This window comes from Rhineura floridana, chromosome 5 (genome assembly GCF_030035675.1).
Source record: "Rhineura floridana isolate rRhiFlo1 chromosome 5, rRhiFlo1.hap2, whole genome shotgun sequence".
Taxonomy (NCBI): domain Eukaryota; kingdom Metazoa; phylum Chordata; class Lepidosauria; order Squamata; family Rhineuridae; genus Rhineura; species Rhineura floridana.
In genome coordinates, this window is record NC_084484.1 from 6,562,017 (window position 1) to 6,582,667 (window position 20,651).

General features: G+C 47.2%; 1 protein-coding gene across 3 annotated transcripts in view; it reads left to right on the forward strand.

The window, feature by feature from the left end:
- Positions 1-20,651, forward strand: part of VWA8 (von Willebrand factor A domain containing 8) — a 271,730-nt gene that overhangs the window by 243,471 nt on the left and 7,608 nt on the right. For 2 of the 3 annotated variants that reach the window (XM_061629912.1, XM_061629913.1), the window contains 4 exons: positions 3,649-3,774; positions 5,777-5,935; positions 11,599-11,697; positions 12,648-12,886. In XM_061629912.1, the coding sequence (XP_061485896.1) occupies positions 3,649-3,774; positions 5,777-5,935; positions 11,599-11,697; positions 12,648-12,886 (623 nt within the window). The remainder of the gene's footprint in view (positions 1-3,648; positions 3,775-5,776; positions 5,936-11,598; positions 11,698-12,647; positions 12,887-20,651) is intronic. The other variant, XM_061629914.1, reaches the window with a different exon arrangement.

The following is a 20,651-nucleotide window of genomic DNA, read 5'->3' on the forward strand; positions in this document are numbered from 1 at the left end:
AAAATTTAAACAGTATAAAACACATGCTAAAATACCTGGGAGAAAAGGAAAGTCTTGACCTGGCACTGAAAAGATAACAGTGTTGGCGCAAGGTGCACCTCGTCAGGGAGATCATTCCATAATTTGGGGGCCACCACTGAGAAGGCCCTGCCCCTTGTTGCCACCCTCCGAGCTTCTCATGGAGTAGGCACCCGGAGGAGGGCCTTTGATCTTGAACGTAGTGTACGGGTGGGTTCATATCGGGAGAGACGTTCCATCAGGTATTGTGGTCCCAAGCCATGTAAGGCTTTATAGGTCAAAACCAGCACTTTGAATTGAGCTCGGAAACATACAGGCAGCCAATGCAAGAGGGCCAGAATCAGTTTTATATGTTTGGACCGTCTGGTCCCTGTTACCAATCTGGCCGCTGCATTTTGCACAAGCTGCAGTTTCCAAACAGTCTTCAAAGGCAGCCCCACGTAGAGTGCATTGCAGTAATTAATTTGGAGGTTACCAGAGCATGGAGAACTGAAGCCAGGTTATCCCTGTCCAGATAGGGACGTAGTTGGGCCAACAACCGAAGTTGGTAGAAGGCACTCCATGCCACCGAGGCTACCTGAGCCTCAAGTGACAGAGATGACTCTAGGAGAACCCCCAAGCTACGAACCTGCTCTTTCAGGGGGAGTGCAACCCCATCCAGGACAGGATGGACATCCACCATCCTGTCAGAAGAACCACCCACTAGCAGCATCTCAGTCTTGTCTGGATTGAGCCTCAGTTTATTAGCCTTCATCCAGTCCATTGTCGCAGCCAGTCACCGGTTCAGCACATTGACAGCCTCACCTGAAGAGGATGAAAAGGAGAAATAGAGCTGCGTGTCATCAGCATACTGATGGCAATGCACTCCAAAGCTCCAAATGACCGCACCCAACTGTTTCATGTAGATGTTGAACAACATGGACAGAACTGACCCCTGCGGAACCCCATACTGGAGAGTCCAGGATATCGAGCAATGTTCCCCAAGCACCACCTTCTGGAGGTGACCTGCCAAGTAGGAGCGGAACCACTGCAATGCAGTACCTCCCACTCCCAACTCAGCCAGTCTCCCCAGAAGGATACTATGGTCAATGGTATCGAAAGCTGCTGAGAGATCAAGGAGAATCAGCAGAGTCACACTCCCCCTGTCTCTCTCCCAACAAAGGTCACCATACAGGGCGACCAAGGCTGTTTCCGTGCCAAAACCAGGCCTGAAACCCGACTGAAATGGATCCAGATAATCGGTCTCATCCAAGAGTGTCTGGAGCTGGCCCACAACCACTCATTCCAGGACCTTGCCCAGGAATGGAACATTCATTACCAGCCTATAGTTATTAAGATTTTCTGGGTCCAGGGAGGGTTTATTCAGGAGTGGTCTCACTACTGCCTCTTTCAGGCAGCCAGGGACCACCCCCTCTTGCAGAGAGGCATTAAGCAGCTCCCTGGCCCAGCCGGCTGTTCCATCCCTGCTAGCTTTTATTAGCCAAGAAGGGCAAGGATCTAGCACAGAAGTGGTTGCACAAACCTGTCCAAGCACCTTGTCAACGTCCTCAAGCTGCACCAACTGAAACTCATCCAAGAAATCGGGACAAGGCTGTGCTCTGGATACCTCGCTTGATTCATCTGCTATAACACTGGAGTCTAAGTCCTGGCGGATGCTAAAGATTTTATTCTGGAAGTGCCTAGCAAATTCATTACAGTGGGCCTCAGATGGTTCTACCTTGTCCCTGGGGCCAGAGTGTAATAGCCCCCAGACAATTCTGAAGAGCTCCGCTGGGCAGCAGAGTGATGATTCAATAGTGGCAGCAAAATATTGTTTTTTTGCTGCCCTTACTGCCCCCAAATACAGCTTACCATAGGCACTTACCAGTGTATAATTGCATCCACCAGGAGTTCGTCTCCATCTGCACTCAAGCTGTCTCCGATATTGTTGCATTGCTCTCAGCTCTGGGGTATACCATGGAGCCGTACGAGCTCTACACAGGAGAGGGCGCTCAGCAGCAATCATGTCAACCGCCCGGGTCATTTCTGTATTCCACAGTTCAACCAGGGTTTCAACAGGAGCACCAGCCCTATCAGTCGGAAAACTCTCCAGAGCCCTTTGGAAACCATCCGGATCCATTAGTCTCTGGGGGCAGACCAACTTCATAGGTCCCCCACCCTTTCAGAGGGGAAAAGCTGCTGTGAGTCTAAACTTCAGCAAGCAGTGATCTGTCCATGACAGAGGGACTGATGTAAGGCTCCCCACATTCAGATCACCAACTCCATGTCCAGTTGCAAAAACCAGACCTAGAGTATGCCCTGCTACATGTGTTGGGCCAATGACGTATTAGTCCAATGGTTGTCATGGAAACCATGAAATCCTGAACCGCCCCAGATAAGGTGGCCTCGGCATGAATGTTGACATCCCCCAGAACCAACAGTCTGGGGGATCTCAGTAGTACACCCGAGACCAACTCTGCTAGCTCAGCTAGTGAGTCTGTTGGGGAGCAGGGTGGGCGGTACACCAACAGAATCCCCAGTCTGTCCTGTTGACCCAACATAAGGTGCAAACACTCCAGACCAGTAGTCACATGGACAGGGTGCTTGCAGAGGGAGATGGAGCTCCTATAGACCACAGCAACCCCCCCTCCCTGACCCTCAGGTCTACCCTGATGCTGGACCAGGTACCCTGGTGGACATAGCTGGGAGAGACTGACTCCCCCCTGCTCACCCACCCAGGTCTCAGTTATACATGCCAGATCAGCTGCCTCATCCACAATTAAATTGCGGATGAGGGAGATCTTATTATGCACCGATCTGACGTTTAGGAGCAGCATGGCCTGAGAGCTGGCTGACAGGGCAACCAACAAACCTGCGGGTGTGAGGAGGACCGGAACAAGGCACAGCCGTTAACTGCCTGGGCCGCGTTCCCCTTACCTGGCAAGTCCTCCTCACAATGCCATATCTCCCTCTACACAGGTACACTACACTAATTGGGGGGCCCCAAATCTCCCCACTTGGCTCTGAATCTTCTCTCCCAGGCACATGAATCAAAACCCACAAAAAGGCAAACAAAGCAGGAGCCACCTCAGTCAGCTGGCTTATATATCCCCTCTGAGGAAGGGACAGGTGGAACAATATTGGCCACAGCTGGCTGAGTACCTGGGGCCTGGTCCTGCAAGGTGCCAACCTGCAGAAGGAGAGGGCGGTGATGTTAGCCAAGCAGCAGCAGCAACAGCACAAGCAGGCAGATGGCTCTCCCTCCCTGGGCAGTGATGGTCCTATAAATGTCAGGTCTATGATTTTGCCTAGGATCTGCTCACTAAAGAGGGAAGTTATCTTTTGGAACTTCGGATTTTCAGATTGCTAAAATAACATGTTAAATAAAACTTGGAAAGTCGTTTAATTAAAAGTTAGCATTTAATTGATTCATAATTTAAGTTTCATATGTAGGAAGATATGAATGCTGGAAAAAAATATATTTTATATCATTAGTAATAACTGATCATCCTTTGCATGAAATATCTGCCTATTTATGCTTGGGGCACCAAGCTTGTTGTAGAATTTGCAAGAAAAGTCCCATTAATACTTTCAAGGAATTTTAAAAAAGAAAGTAATCTTAAGGACAGGTGTTCCCTTTTTTTTTTGCAGGCCAAAGGGAAAGAAAGACAGTGGCTAAGGCACCAGGCAGTTGGAGAATTAGATGATGCAAAGATAATTGACAGTCTGACAGGTGAAAAAGCCATCTATAAGCGACGGGGAGAACATGACCCACAAGTAAGTTAACTGAGACAAATTTAAAGTGCATTCATCTCATTTATTTTCCTGGCATATATCTTTTTCACAGTCTGTCTAACATTTTATTGGATAATTTGGTGTAATTTACAAAATTGCACCCACCCATTCGATTATTCACCCTGACTCCATGTTATTTGGGCATATACCAGAGCTTGCATGGAGACTTGCATGAAGCCCAGCCAACATGCCATCCTGGAGTTTCAGTGCTAATGCTATCAGCTGTGGCTGGCCTGGAGACTCTCTGTGCCAATCTCCAGAATTATGTGATGGCCTACATTACACATTATGGTTTGGATGGCCATAAGTCCTCATATGGATCCATTTCCGTAGTTTCTTGGTTATCATTATATAATGTGCTCTACTTTAAATAGCACGGTCTCCAAACACGTCTTTGGAAAAAATCTTTTCTCAATCATGTCTTTATGATAATGAGCTAACTGATTTTACCTTTCCTGGACTCAATATACAACCAGATATGACAGCAGATATGTGATTAGATCTCCTGCTAGTTTTTAAAAAGATCAATAGTTTCTGCAGGGGCAAGGAATCTCAACAAGACTGCAGTGCTGAGGGAGGTTAATCCTCACTACCTCTACCCTGCTTCCCTGATAAAAATTGCCCTCTCCAAAGTTGCTATTTTCTCCGAGGTAGTATGCTTTTAAAGAACAACAGGAGATCCAGTTACAGATCTCCCCCTGACTTTTCTCATTTGACCCTCTGAATATGTAAAGAATAGATACCAACATCTTGTAATAGGGAAGGTGTGCTGTAAACCTCCCAGAGAGCTTCGGCTATAGGGCAGTATAGAAAGAAAGAAAGAAAGAAAGTCTGGCATGGAGGTCACAGAACACTGGACTCTCTCCCTTGGGTCTTTGCCCTCATGGGAGAGTTTCCTTACCCTCACTGACCATAAAGGACTCCATTTGGATGTGCAGAGTTCTTTTACAGCCTATGGTCATAAGCTACAACTGGTTTAATTCCAGAGAGTTTGGTGTTCCCAGATAAATTTCACCCTCTTGTTATGTCTGCTGTGAGCCTTCTAGATTGAAATAAAACATAAATAATGAGGACAAAGAACTGAATTATGAAAAGCATGTCATTTGGTCAATCGCATTGGAAAAATAAGAGAATTCAAAACAAAATATTTGAATAATGATGAGTCGAAAGAATGGCATTAGAAGCCATTAAAATAAAACAAATATTTCAAGTATTTTCATCTGTTTGCCAAACTCTCTGTAAGTAGCTTGGTATTTGTATTCAGACTCATCTTATTCATGTGTAGTAAAATATCTTTCCAGATCCAGGGACAATGCCAGAAAGTGTAAAACAGATTTTTTCACTTCTTAAATGACCCACTTTATGGTCTGAGGGTGGTGTTGCCCAGAATCTCATTTCAAGCATTTTAAAGGCTACAATGTTAGCAGACAAGCTTTACAATGAAAGGAGACTTATTCCCTTAATGCGTGTCAAAAATGTTCCTTATTGCTTTTGGAATACAGTATTAATCTGAGATCCCTTTAATACCTGCAGAAGTATAACTTGTGTAGTTGTATGTGGAATGTTTCTTGGATTTTGTTTCCAGTATGGGGAAATTAAATCTATGCAGTAGATTTTTCTCAGTATCTCGAAAGAAGTATTACCAATAATCTTTTAACAGGATCATAATACCTTTATTAGGACTAGATACCGTTCACAAAAAAGCTAGCTTTTCACTTTCCCAGAATTGTTCCTCAGGGTCAATATTAAATACACAAAAAAGGATGTTGTGGGAAGAAGCTCAGTCTGCCATGTGCTACAATGTGAAAATGGTGATTTAGGAAGCTCTTTGAAAACTAGTTAGATGGATTTGTGCCCAGTGTTCTTATGTATGATTTAGCATTGCAACATTTTTTTCAATCTTCCTTTTAACCTAGTATATAACTATGTGCCTCTTTTTACTTAAGCACATTCATGAATCTTCTTTACTATTCGTTTCTTTAAGCTTGGGAGCCCTCAGCAGAAGCCTAAACGCCTCCGCCTGGTTGTTGATGTGTCTGGCAGCATGTACCGCTTCAATGGAGTTGACAGACGGCTGGAACGTTCCATGGAAGCTGTTTGCATGGTTATGGAAGCTTTTGAGAATTATGAGCAGAAATTTAAGGTGATTTTCAAATGGACCCAGACTTTAGTGGCTTTGGGTGGAATCCAATGTAGCACTAACTTCCTTGTTCTGTCAGCGCAAGGATTTCCATGTGTAATGGAACTTCCCCCCTCTTCCCCCATCCTGCATCCCTAATCTGTTCTGTAGGCCGCCAAAGCAAATTTGGAGATCTCTGGGAAGAGGGACACTGACTGCTAAGCCACTCTGGAAGTTGCTGATAAAATTGAGCGCCTGAAGAGCACGATTCCGTATACCGTGGATACAGGAAGTGTGCCAGAGTCGGCCAGTTGCACTCAGGTCTGGTGGGATCGGTTTCAGCCTCTTCCCTCTGAGGAAGTGGACAAGGTGCTCTCTACTGTGAGGCCGACCACTTGTTTGCTTGATCCTTGCCCCACATGGCTCATCTTGGGTTGTAAAGAGAAACTGAGCGAAGGGATCAAGGCAGTGGTGAATGCTTCCTTAGAAGAAGGTGCAGTACCATCAGCCCTCAAGGAGGCGGTAATAAAGCCCATTCTGAAAAAGTCCTCCTTGGATCCCCAAGAGCTGAATAACTTTCACTCAGTCTCTAATCTACCATTCTTGGGCAAAGTGATCGAGCGAGTGGTGGCCACACAGTTACAGACACACTTGGATGAAGCAGATTATTTGGATCCATTCCAGTCGGGCTTCAGGACTGGACATGGAACTGAAACAGCCTTTGTTGCTCTGGTAGATGATTTAAGGAGGGCGTTGGATAAGGGAGAACATGCATTCCTCGTCCTCCTGGATCTCTCAGCGGCTTTTGATACCGTCGACCATGGTATCCTTCTAGATCATCTGAAGGGAATGGGAATAGGGGGCACTGTTTTACGGTGGTTCCGTTCCTATCTCTTAGACAGACATCAACGGGTGGCATTGGGGGATGAGGTTTCAGACCCTTGGCCTCTCAATTGTGGTGTGCCACAGGGTTCTATCCTCTCCCCCATGCTATTCAACATCTATGTAAAGCCGCTGGGAGCCATCATCAGGAGATTTGGGCTGCGGTGCCACCAATATGCGGATGACACCCAGCTCTATCTCTCGTTTAAGTCCTCACCAGAGTTGGCTGTGGAGACCATTTCCAAGTGCCTGAAGTCAGTAAGTGAATGGATGGGAGGAAATAGGCTGAAACTAAACCCTGACAAGACTGAGGTGCTGCTCATGGGAGACAGGAGAAGGTTGGGAGATATAGACCTGGTGTTAAATGGGGTAAAATTGCCCCTGAAGGACCAGGTCCGCAGCCTCGGGGTCATCCTTGACTCCCAGCTGTCTATGGAGGCTCAGGTCTTGGCAGTGAGCCGGGCAGCTTGGTATCAATTACATCTAATACAGAGGCTGCGACCCTACCTTCCTGTCCATCTTCTCCCATGGGTCGTGCATGCCCTGGTCTCCTCTCGCTTAGACTACTGTAATGCGCTCTACGTTGGGTTACCCTTGAAAACAGTCCGGAAATTACAGCTGGTACAGAACGCGGCGGCGCGTCTGATTAAGAACAGCCATAGCCGTGATCACATCACTCCGGTGCTAGAAGATCTACACTGGTTACCAGTTGTCTACCGGGCCCAATTCAAGGTGTTGGTATTAACCTTTAAAGCCCTATATGGTCTCGGCCCAGTTTATCTGAAGGAGCGCCTCCAGCATCAACAAATATGCCGCCCGACGAGATCAGCCACTCAAGACCTTCTCTCGGTCCCACCAGTTAAAACAGCTAGGCTGGTGCGGACCAGAGAGAGGGCATTTTCAATTGTGGCCCCCACCCTCTGGAACTCTCTGCCTTATGATCTTCGCCATGCCCCCTCCCTGCCAAGTTTTCGCCAAGCCTTGAAAACCTGGCTATTCAGGCAGGCCTATAAGACCCCTGGGGTAGCCTAATTTTATCTGCTTACAGCTGTGGGTGGTTTTAGTTTAATTTTATATTAGATTCTTGGTTTCTATGTGTATTTTATATGATGTATTTTACTTGATTTTGTACGCCGCCTAGAGTGGCCGCTAGGGTGGCCAGATAGGCGGCCTAGCAATAAAATATTATTATTATTATTATTATTATTATTATTATTATGTAGCTCTGTGAGGGTAATAGGGGTCTCTTAACAACTCTCAGCACCTTTAGCAAACTACACTTCCCAAGATTCTTTGGGGGAAGCCATGACTGTTCAAAGTGGAATAATAGTGCAATGTGTATGGTGTGAGTGTGACCTAAATCATCACACTAAATCTGCACATTAGATGTTGTTTTACCTGTATGCTTCTTCTCATGCAAATGAGATAGAACTGGCAGTTGTTGCAGATTTAATTAATTAATTAATATCCCTTCCTTCCAGAAGGAGCCCAGGCTGGCAAACAAAAACACTAAAAACACTCTAAAACATCTTAAAAACAAAAGACTTTAAAGCATATTAAAACAAACATATATTTTTTAAAAGCTTTAAAAACACCTTAAAAAGCAATTCCAACACAGATGCAGACTGGGATAAGGTCTCTACTTAAAAGGCTTGTTGATTTGAAGAACTCAGTGCCATAGTCTGTGGTGTGCTGTGGGGTCAGTTTCAGTTTATGCAGCCTGATGATGTGGACAAGGTGCTTGCACCTATATACCAAACTATGTTCCCTCTTGACTCCAGCCTTTTTTGTTTATTAAATCTAGCAGAGGGGGCTTGCCAGAGAGCCAGTGTGGTGTAGTGGTTAAGTATCAGACAGGGACTTGGGAAACCAGGGTTCAAATCCCCATTCAGCATTGTAGCTCAACTTGAGCTAGTCACTGTCTCTCAGTCTAACCTACCTCACAGAGTTGTTGTGTGAATAAAATGGGGAGGGAGAGAACCATATGAGCTCCTTGAAAGAAAGGTGGGATATAAATGTAATAATAAATCGACTGGTTGGGTCCAGAGCTTGGTTAACGCTTCAGTGTGTGAAGGATGGTCCCTGTCACCTTGAAAGACACAGCAATACAGCCACTCCTAGAGAAACTAGCCCTGGACCTGTTGGTTTGGACTAGCTACCAACTAGTCCAAAAAACCCTTCCTAGGGACAGTGGTGGAGAGGTTTGTGGTGGAGAGGTTTGTCATGGGGCAGCTGCAAGGCATTCTTGGGTAACACACATTATCAGGACCCATTCCAATCTGGGTTCAGGCCAGGCTAGGAACAACCCCTCCTTGGTCACCCTGACAGATGACCTTTATTGGAAACAGGACAAGAGGAGTGCAATCTTGCTCCTACTTCTCACTCTTTCTGTGGCTTTTGTTACTATTGACCATGGTGTTCTCCTGGACCAGCTCTGTGGGAAGGGAATTGGGGGGAACTGTGCTACAGTAGTTCTGGAACTACCTACATGACTCAATCCAAAGAGCATTGATAGAATGCTTTTTGGCCCCCTGGCAGTTGTACTGTGTGAGGCTGCAGAGCATTATTTTATCCCCTACTAGATACTAGATAGGTATGGCCCTCCATGGCACAGAGTGGTAAGCGGCGGTAACACAGCCAAAGCGCTGCTCACGGCCGGAGTTCGTTTCCAATGGAAGGAGGAAGTCGAATCTCCGGTAAAAGGGGTCGAGGTCCACTCAGCCTTCCATCCATCCGTGGTCGGTAAAATGAGTACCCGGCATATGCTGGGGGGTAAAGAAAGGCCGGGGAAGGAACTGGCAATCCCACCCCATATATATGGTCTGCCTAGTAAACGTCGCAAGACGTCACCCTAAGAGTCAGAAACGACTCGCACTGTAAGTGCAGGGACACCTTTACTTTAGAGGGGCAGAGCCCCCTGCTCACTTGGCTTGCCACCCAGTCACCCGCAAACACACAGACACACACCCAAGGGACCCTCAAACACACACACATATTACTCTCTCACTATCTCGCACACACACAAACACACACACATTCTCCCTTATTGCTGCCCTGCCCCAGGCACCCACACTCCCCACGCCAACCCACTTGCCTCAGCTATTGGGCTGCCCAGGCTGCAACCCTCCAACCTGCTGCAGCTTCTTCTGCCTCTATTGCCGATGCGGCCTGCACAGCCTCTGCTACCATCGGGGTCTCTGTCACCTCTGCAGCCTGGACCTGCGTGGCCACTGCCGATGGGTCCTGCACAGATGACAACATTGGTGCTTCTGTGGCCTGTACAGCCGACGAGGAACAGGCCTGTACGACTTGTATAGTCATAGCTGATGGGGCCTCTGAGGCTGCCGCTGCCAATGGCCCCTATATGGCTACTGCCACTGCCAGGTGGCCATCTGCTCACCCAGCGGTCTTTGCCACCACGCCACATGACGGCCTACATTTCTATTATATAGGAAGTTATAAAGCTGTACTGAGTAGATTTTTGCAGATTGGCAGGTGCCATCAGTACTCTGATGACAGTCAGCTCTATTTTGGCATAACATCTGAATCAAGAAAGGCCATGCAGGTCCTGAACCTGAATGCAGTGGTGAGCTGGATGAGGAAATTTAAGCGCAGTTTGAATCTCAGCAAGGCAGAGGCACTATGAGTGATTGGTTCCTGTATCTGAGAAACTGGCCAATTGCCTGCCATGGATGGGGTTGCACTCCCCGTGAAGGAGCAGATGCACTTTTGGATCCAGCTTTGTCACTGGTCTTGGTGGCTAGGAGTGCTTTTTCTCAGCTCTGGCTGGTATGATAGCTATGACCATTCTTGGACTGTAGTCCAGCCACTATTAACTTCCAGGATTGGATTACTGGAATACACTCTATGTGGGGCTTCCCTTGCGCTTGCTCTGGAAACTGCTGCACCATGATTGCTGATAGGAGTAAGACCCTGTCAGCATATTACAGCCCTGCTCCACGATCTGCACTGGTTGCCAATTTGTTATCAGGCCAAATTCAAGATGTTACTGTTAGTATACAAAGCACTCAACAGCTTGGAGCGAGTTTACTTACTGCCTTACCCCATATGTGCCTGCTGAATTGCTCTGATCTGTGGAACTGGCACTTTGACAAGTGCCACATTTGAGCACAAGTGATCCTTCAGTGTAGCAGCACCTATTCTCTGGAACTCCTTGCCTATCAATATTAGGCAGGCACCTTCACTGTACTATTTTTGTTTTTTTCTGCAGGCAAGCCTAATAGTCACGTAAATTTGACAGGGAGTTTTATTATGCATATTTGTTTTAAAACTGCGGATATTGTTTATAGTTTAATGAATTTTGTGCCCATTTGTTTTTAACATTGGATTTTTATCAGTATTATTAATTAATATTTTATATTGTTTTATGTAAACTGCTTAGTTTTTGTTGATTAATTAGTATATAAATCTTGTCAAAATCAATAGAAATTGATATTTCTAGAAATGGAAAGACAGGAAGCCAACCAGACACTGCGCAGTTTTAAAGGACACCCCTTCCTCTGATTGCCCAGTATGAATCAAATCTGTCCATGCAAGTGGTTGATGCTATTAACTTATAAGGGCTGAACAATATGAAAAATTTGAACATGTAACTAAAGAAATAAATGTGCATAGTTTAATCCTAACTTGCAACTTGGCCTATTAGCACAAGTTTTTTTATGGCACAGAAATTGGTGGTGGAAATAGTTGTACAAGGCTTCAAACTGCAATCATTGCTTTGCAATAAAATGAACACTTTCTTGTGATGATGCATAAATATGTTTGTTTAAATCTTTTCCATGCAGTACGACATCACTGGACATTCAGGAGATGGTTTCAACATTGCCTTGGTCGATAATGACCAAGTGCCAAAGAATAATAAGCAAAGATTAGACATTTTGAAGGTAAACGTTACTCTGAAATTCTTGCATCATTCTGCGGTGCCTGGTATCCAGGAGCGAGACGCAAACTAGAAAGGAAGGGTGGGAGTATGTCATTGGTTTTGATGGAGTGTCTTCCTATATTGGCCTCCTGTAACATAGGGGTTTCCTTCCCCACGTTTTTACCAATTATTATAGTTGTTAGGAGTTACTGTCCTTCTCTTGTATACAATTGAGCTTTGCACAGATGTCATAGACCACCTGGACCTCTTACATTTCATGGATTTTCTCTCTGGGTATGGACACAGAGATGAATAACAAAACTGTCAGCTGAAGATAACACTTCAAAAATCTTTTAGTCTTTAAGGAGCCACACAGCTGTTCCTCTATCATTGTTGTAAAATATGTCAGTAATATCACATATTTTAGTATTGAAATAAACTTTTGACACCTGGTGTTAAAGTAGTTCTTCTGCACTCATGCTTTGAAGCTTCCAGCAGTTTATGTATTGCATTCATTTTTCACACTCTTCTCTTGAAACAAGTTGTCGGAAATGAACAGTCATCATCTTTAGTTCCACTTGATCTTTCAGCCCATGTGCCTGTATGTATTACCCAGTCACCACCAACTTCTCAGTCCAGGAGGGGTTTGCCTAAGAACGCTTGTGCCACAACTCTTCTCTTATGTTCCCAGCAATCCAGTGAGATAAGCTGTTGTTTTCCATATTTGTATCCCATCTTCCTTCGGCATATATTTTCTCCTCACAAAAACAACTTTGTGAGTTAGGTTAGATCAGCCTTTCCCAACTAGTGGGCCACCAGATGTTGTTGGACCACAACTCCCATCAGCCTCAGCCAGCATTGCCAATGGTCAGGAAAGATGGAAATGGTCAGTTCAACTGAAAATGATGGAGAATTGCTTTTTTTTGTAATTTAAGTGACTCTTATATTTGTTGACTTTCTTGTGTTCTTCAGATAATGCATGCCCATGCACAGTTCTGTATGAGTGGAGATCATACCCTGGAGGGTACAGAGCATGCCATTCGTGACATTGCAAAAGAAGAGGCAGATGAATATTTTGTCATAGTCTTAAGTGATGCCAACCTTGAGCGATATGGCATCCCTCCAGCAAGGTTTGCCCAAACCTTGACCATCAATTCCAAAGTGAATGCATTTGCCATATTCATAGGATCCTTAGGAAATCAGGCAGACAGGTAGGCCAATTCATACTGCAAGTCCTGTATGTGGGCATGCATGTGACAGGCATTTTTTTTCTTTCAGAAAACGTAAGTCTTTTTGCCTTGCTTTATGTTCTGCACCAGTTGTTTGGTGCACAGTCCCGCATGAACTGCAAAGATGTCATGTCATGCTGAGCTTTGGAGCAAGCAGAAACTTGTGTTTCAGTGTGACAAATGAGATATCCCCTTCCCTTCTCCTCTGTCAAGTTGGGGAGATGGCGCTTCTCTCTCTCCCCCTATCCCACCCCACCCTACCCTATGTATACCAACGCTCAGCATAACAAAAGAAACATCCCCTACTCACTCACACAAAAGAGGGGAGGCAGTTTTTTTCCTGTTGAACTTAAGCAAGCTGGTTTATTTGTTTGGTCATAAACCATAACAAAATGCAGAAAATTTAGAAGATATGAAAGATTAACAGCTCAAGCAAGCCAAATTATGTGGACCCCCAGGCATCTGCAGGGATTTTTCTCAGTGTGGGGGCAAAGTAAATATTCCAAACAAATAAACATATATACATAACTAGCATCAGAGAACATTTCTGGCAAATCTGGTGATTGTGTGGTGGCAAGGCCTGGTTAGATCTGGCCTCTGAGAAACTTGTATGTCAAGCCTACCCTTCTGTTGTTTCTGAATGGGTAGATCTACTGTCCATTTACAGATGTACCTGGCATTTAGACATCTTTCCATTCACTGGTGAAACCCTCAGTTCTTGCCCTGGCTCCAGCCCTTAATTAATTGCACTGCTGCTACAATGAGCCTCACAGGCCCATCCCCAATGTATTTCCCTTAAAAAACAAAACACCACATTAACAACACTATGTTACCTTATACACTACCTCCACCACCCCTCCCCATCCCTCAACAAAATGGGTATGACAACACTAGGCTACTTTGCAGGGCTGGCATAAGCCATACTGTGCTTGTCCCCTGCAATATGGGTATAATAATGAGGGACTTTCTTTGTAAACATTTTAATTACTTTGTTATTAAATTATTCTGCTGTGCATGGAAAGATGATATCAGGTGGGTAATTAGCTCCACCTAGTGGTTAAAGGCAAAAGAGTACTGCTGACGTTTTACTGTAGATCCGTTCCTGGTCTGCGCCTGCTCCGTCCTTAGTTTTCTCTTTTGCCTTCACCGAAAGTGGTTGGATCCTCTCTGCCTCCATGTGTTCAGGCTTGTATCATTTTGTTGTTTGGATCTTGTGTGTTAGTTTCTTGTTGTTTCTTTCCCTCAGTGTGCCTGTCCCATCCAGAGCCGAAAGAATGAGGCTGGAGTGTGTGTGCAAGTAAATCTCGTTTTGTTAGAGTAATGGATACATCAAAGGCATTGCGCTTCATAGGAAACCCTACGCTAACTCACTAGAGTCCCTAACTATACTCTAGACATGCTCTGCAGCGTGTGAAGGAAGTTGACTCAACAACCCCCCACTGGGAGCGGCAGGTTTATATAGGAAATGTTTTTGAACGTAATCTCTGACTCCTTCGTAATTCCTGTCTTTGCCCTGTCCGTTTCTCGCGGCGACGGGAACGAGGAGACGGGACGCGCATCCAACAGCTCATCTGAAGACACCTGCTCCCGAGCAACAGGCTCGAGGTCAGGGGGCAGTGCCACACTGGAATCCTCCTGGGAGCTGCTTGGTAAAGGAGGAGCTGGCACTGACTCTGAAGCTTCCCCCCACAAGTCCTCTGCATCAACTGGGGGCGGTGCGCTCGGCTCCTTGGAAAGGGCGTTACTTGTGGGAACTGGCTGGAGAGCAGGCTGCCCCCCTCCCGCACGATCCTGCTCAGACACAACAATCCCCAGCTCTGCTTCTTCTGGCAGCGGATGTGCCTGAAACTCATGCCTCCCCCCTTCCTGTGCCTTCTGAGTTGGCTTCAGTGCAACATCATCTCCCCCCTCCATGCATTAACCCTTCCCACCCCTGAGGTCTAGGTTTCTCTGGATAAGCCTCATGGAATTCTCTCACCAAAGTCGGAGCGTCCACATTCTCCTCTGTTTCCCAGGAACGTTCAGTTGGATCGTACCCCTTCCAATGAATCAGGTACTGAAGATGCCCTCGGTGTTTTCGCGAGTCCAAAATCTGTTCTACTTCGTATTCCTCCTCCCCCTCTACCAACAACGGTGGCGCAGGCTCCAATCGCGGATAGTGAGGGTTGGGGGGGGCAGTGTCCTTGGTCAACAATGCCCTGTGGAAGACTGGGTGCATATTGAAGGTGGGTGGCAATTTTAGTCTGTAAGCCATGAGGTTAATCTGAGCCTCCACCTCAAAGGGCCCTACACGCCGATTCTGCAGTTTACGACACCGGCCAGGCATAGCTAGGAAACGTGTAGAGATCCAGACCTGGTCTCCCACTCGTATGAGGTTCCCCTCTCTCCGATGCTGGTCAGCTGCACATTTGTAATCCGCTTTGGCCTGTTCTAGTTGCTCTTGGAGTAGCTGTTGCATAGCGTGAAGTTCCTGCAAGAAATCCTCAGCGGCTGGGACTGAGAGACTGTCTTTTGGGGCAGAGAAGGCTCGGGGGTGGTAGCCAAAATTGGCGAAGAAAGGAGTCTGTTGTGTGTGCAAATGCACAGCATTATTATAGGCAAATTCTGCTAAATGCAGGTAGGACATCCAGTTGTCCTTCTGATACCCCACAAAACGTAAATATTGTTGCAACACTGTGTTGACCCTCTCAGACTGCCCATCTGTTTGGGCATGATGGGCAGACGACAGTCTCAGCTCACTTTGCAGCAACTTCCACAACACTTGCCAAAAACGCGAGGTGAATTGTGTGCCCCGATTGGAAACCAGGCTGTCTGGCAGACCGTGCAGCCGATACGCATTTTGCACGTACAACTTGGCAGAGTCTTGAGCGCTTGGGAGCCCTGCGCACGGAATGAAGTGAGCTATTTTCGAGAAGGCATCAATGACCACCAAAACTGTGGTTTTCCCCTGCGAAGGTGGAAGGGTCTGTTATAAAATCCATAATAATCATTCGCCAAGGTACTCCTGGAGTAGGGAGGGGTTCCAGTAGCCCCGGTGGCTTCCCAGTGGCATGTTTAGCCCTCATGCAAGTGGGGCAAGAGCAAACGTAATGCTCTATGTCCTTCTTCACCTTGGGCCACCAGAACTCCCGAGTGACAGCTTGAATGGTCTTAAAGACCCCAAAGTGGCCTGCCGTGGGGGCGTCATGGCACTGACGTAGTACTCTCACTCGCAGTTCTCCGGGGGGGCACATAAACAGCTTCCTGATGGTGCAGTATGTCATCCTTCCATATTATTATTATTATTATTATTATTATTATTATTATTATTATTATTTATTAAATTTATATACCGCCCGACTAGCAATAGCTCTCTGGGCGGTGAACATAGAAATACAAAGCATAAAAAATACAATAAATATAAGGTCCTTCTGTTCTGCCTGGGGTGACGCACCTCTTCGACCCACTGCTCCTGCACAAAAGGGTCCTGTTGTTGTGCTTCATGCACTTCAGCTTCCCAAAAATCTTGGCAGGCCCCTACTACTCCCCACTCAGGAGGGATTATGTACTGTAACAATCTTGGGGTGGGATCCCTCAGAAATTCTGGCTTCCTTGAGAGGGCATCAGCCCACTTATTCATTGCTTGGGAGATATAATGAATTTTGAAATGGAACTGTGCGAAGAACTGAGCCCAGCGCACTTGCCTCTGATTGAGTTTACGGGCGGTATGAAGACTCTCTAAATTACGATGGTCCGTACGCACCTCAATTTCATGCTGCGCCCCTTCCAGATGGTGTCTCCAGGCTTCAAAGGCATCTCCAATGGCTAATAGCTCCTTTTCCCACACTGTAGTTTTGTTCAGAGTCGGTTAACTTTCTGGAAAAGTAGGCACAAGGCATCAGTTCTCCTCCTTTCTGGGCCGGTTGCAAAAGAACCTCTCCAATCGCAACGTCCAATGCATCCATCTCTACCACAAAAGGGAGCGCCGGGTTGGCATGCTGTAGTATGGGTTCGGTAGCAAACCTTCGCTTCAGTCTCTCGAAAGCCTCTTGTGCAGCTTCTGTCCATTGGAAAGGTCCTGAGCCCTTCAGGCAATCCGTGAGCGGTGCGGTCTGATGGGAGTAGTTGGCTATGAAACGATGGTAGTAATTCGCAAAGCCCAAGAAGCGTTGCAAATCCTTCTTGGTCTTGGGGGGTTGCCACGTGAGTACACAACGAACTTTTTCTGGGTCCATTTCTACTCCTGCTGGCGAGATCCGATACCCCAGAAAGTCCAATGTGGTTAGGTCAAACCCACACTTTTCCAGCTTCACGTAAAGACGGTGTTCCCGTAACTTCTGCAGCACTGCACGCACATGCGAGTTGTGTTCCTCGGGAGTATTCGAATCAATCAGGATATCATCCAAATACACTATCATAAAGCGGTCCACAAAGTCCCGAAAGATGTCCTTCATAAAATTTTGGAAGACTCCAGGTGCTCCCGACATCACCAAATATGTATATGGCATCACCAAATACTCAAACTGACCGTAACGGGTCTTAAACGCAGTCTTCCATTCATAACCTGCCTTAATCCTCACCAAGTTGTAAGCTCCTCTCAAGTCCAGTTTCATGAAAATTTTGGCAGAACACAACCTCTCCAGCATTTCCCTAATGAGCGGCAGCGGGTAACTATTAGGGATAGTGAGCTGGTTTAGCGCTCGATAATCATTACAGGGACGGAACTCCCCCCTTTTTTCTTCACAAACAGCAGGGGTGCACCAGCTGGGGACCATGAAGGACGAATGAAACCTTTCTTCAAATTGGCATCCAGAAACTCCCTTAACGCTGCCAACTCTGGTTCAGATAGAGAGTAGATCCGCCCGGCGGGGATGCGTGCTCCAGGCACCAAATCAATGGCACAATCATAGGGCCGGTGAGGAGGGAGTTGCTCCGCTTCCTTTTTATCGAAGACGTCCTGAAAACTCCCATACTTGGCGGGCAAAGTTATCTCCCTTGGGGGAGACGCCCCTGCCAACACCTGTGGCTCCTCTTCAGGCTGGCAATGTTGATGGCAGTACTTGGAGGTAAAAACCACTACAGCTTCATCCCAAAAGATTGTGGGGTTGTGCCCACCCAGTCAAGGCATACCCAACACCACCGGGAAACGCGGCAAGGATGCCACATAGAACGACAGGTCTTCCCGATGCCCAGGGACCTTCACTTCCACAGACTCAGTCACCCGAGTCACCCCCCCAGACTTCAGAGGCCGGCAATCTATAGTTTCCACTGCCAACGGCTGACTCAGTTCTCTTGTGGGAATAGCGTGGTGTAGCACCAACTCTCGGTCTATGAAACAACAGGATGCTCTGCTGTCGATCATAGCCTTGGCTGAGAAGCTCTCGCCTGAGGATAGGGTGATGTGAATGGGCAACAGAAGGGCCCCTTGGAAGGGAAGGGGTCGTAACAGAGGCTCAGTGTCTGTAGCACCCCCCAACTCTCTAGCCTCTACGAGAGCTGGGATGTGAAGTTTTCCGGCAGCTGGGATCTTCCAATTTTGGCTGCACAATTTCTGGTGAGGTGTCCAGACTTTCCGCAATAGAGACACAGTCCTTCCCTCCGGCGTCTTTCCCTCTCCTCCTCTGTCAATCACGGTCTAGCCCCCCCAATCTGCATGGGCTCCTCTCCCGAGACAGTAGGGATGCCAGGATTGGGCACGGGGCAGCGGAGCAGCAATCTGACTCCATGAAGGCTCCATTCTTCGCTCCAACTTTCTTCCTTCTAAGCGGCTGTCTATTTGCAAACTCAGTTGAATCAAATCCCTCAGTGAGTCTGGGTGTGTGGAGCACGCCAGTTCATCCAACACTTCTGGACTCAGTCCATTTCTGTAGAAGTACATCAAGGCTGGGTCATTGTACTCCATCTCCTGAGACAAAACACGAAAAACATTTGTGTATTACTCTACAGATCCCCTTCCCTGTCTCAGGGTCCCTAACTGGCGGGCAACCGTCTCCTTCCTCTGGGGGTCTCAGAACATGTCCCCCATCTTATTCTTGAAGGTGTCAAACTGGTGCAATATCTGGTCGTTGCGAATCAAATACGGGGTGGCCCATTTTGCCGCTTCCCCTTCCAATAAACTGATGATGAACACCACCTTCGTGTCATCAGTTGGGAACTCAGCTCTGCGCACTTGAATGTACAACTCACATTGGGCTAGAAATGTGGCAAACTGTCCACTCTGGCCCCCGTATCGCACGGGGAGTCCCACTGGAGACTTCACAGGGGCTGCCGCCCTGGGAGCCGCAGCCTGGACTTGGGCGACCAAGGCATGGAGATTCTGGTTATCCACTTGCAAGGCTTGCATTGTGGCTGTGAGGTTTTGGTTCTTGGCTTGTAGGGCTTGCGTAGTCACTCGGAGGTTCTGGAACTCGGCATACAAAGCTTCCATGGTGATAGGTACTCCCCCTCTTGCTCCGTTCTGATCCATGTCATCCGCCATGAGAACCGGTTTGAGTAGGGATGGTGGTTGAGTCAATCTGTCCCATCCAGAGCTGAAAGAATGAGGCTGGAGTGTGTGTGCAAGTAAATCTCATTTTATTAGAGTAATGGATACATCAAAGGCATTGCGCTTCATAGGAAACCCTACGCCAACTCACTAGAGTCCCTAACTATACTCTAGACATGCTCTACAGCGTGTGAAGGAAGTTGACTCAACGACCCCCCACTGGGAGTGGCAGGTTTATATAGGAAATGTTTTCGAATGTAATCTCTGACTCCTTCATTAACCCTGTAAGTCCCACAGTGTGTGCCCGCGATGGGGAAAGCCACACACCAAACAAAACACCTCTCAAAGGGGTTGAAACCACTTCCCCGCACGCCGGCAACAGGCGCAGTATCAGAACCCCTTCCCACCCTGGGATCAGGGCAGTCTCTTTCTTCGGGGGATCATTCCGAAATAGCGGTGGCCCGCCCCTCTACCGTCAGGCACAAGGTGGCTGATGCTCAGATTCTGGTGGGCAGGGTGGCTGCGGAAGGCAGGATTCCTGTCCCATATAAGGGAACCTGTAGAGACAGTCAAGTTCCTGTCCACCATACAAGGGACCAGAGGGACCTGAAACCCGTCTGATGAGGAAGGTGGCCAGTCTCACCCTTCCTTGGATGCTATTTTTTCTACCACCTCCTCTCCCGAGGCCTTTACAGGTTTTTTGGAAGAACCAATCCCTGTCCAACAGATTCAATATGCTGAACGGCACAGGCTCTTCTCATCTCACACTCAGGCTCGCCCTATGCAGTTACAACTATCAGCACATTCAATTCAACAACTGAAAGAGCAGCTTAGGGATGCCCTCTTAATGGATCTGGCTAGATACTTGTCTTCTCAAGCTACATCGGGCTCACAGCCCTCACGGCATCCACCTACAGATCACTTAAGGGCAAATCCACGCCCTTCCCCTAGCCACACATCCCCAGACCCCTATGCGGCATCTCAAGGCAGACACCTGCAGCCCCCAGAGCAGGAGCTTTTATAGACACAGGAAACGACTTGATCATCTTGGATGAAGAGGAATGGAGTGGAGAGTTGGAATCTGAGGTTTTATCTACTAGGATATTTCAAGAGGCTCATTTCCTTCCTCTGCTATGCAAGGCGATGGAAGCCCTTACCCTCACCTCTGCAGAGAATCCTCCTACTCCATCCACCTCAAGAGTTTCAGCAGTGTGCCCAGATCCAAAGCCTAGGTCTAGAGTGCTAAAGCTTCCTTCTCTTCTCCCAAAGGTGCTCAAATCAGAA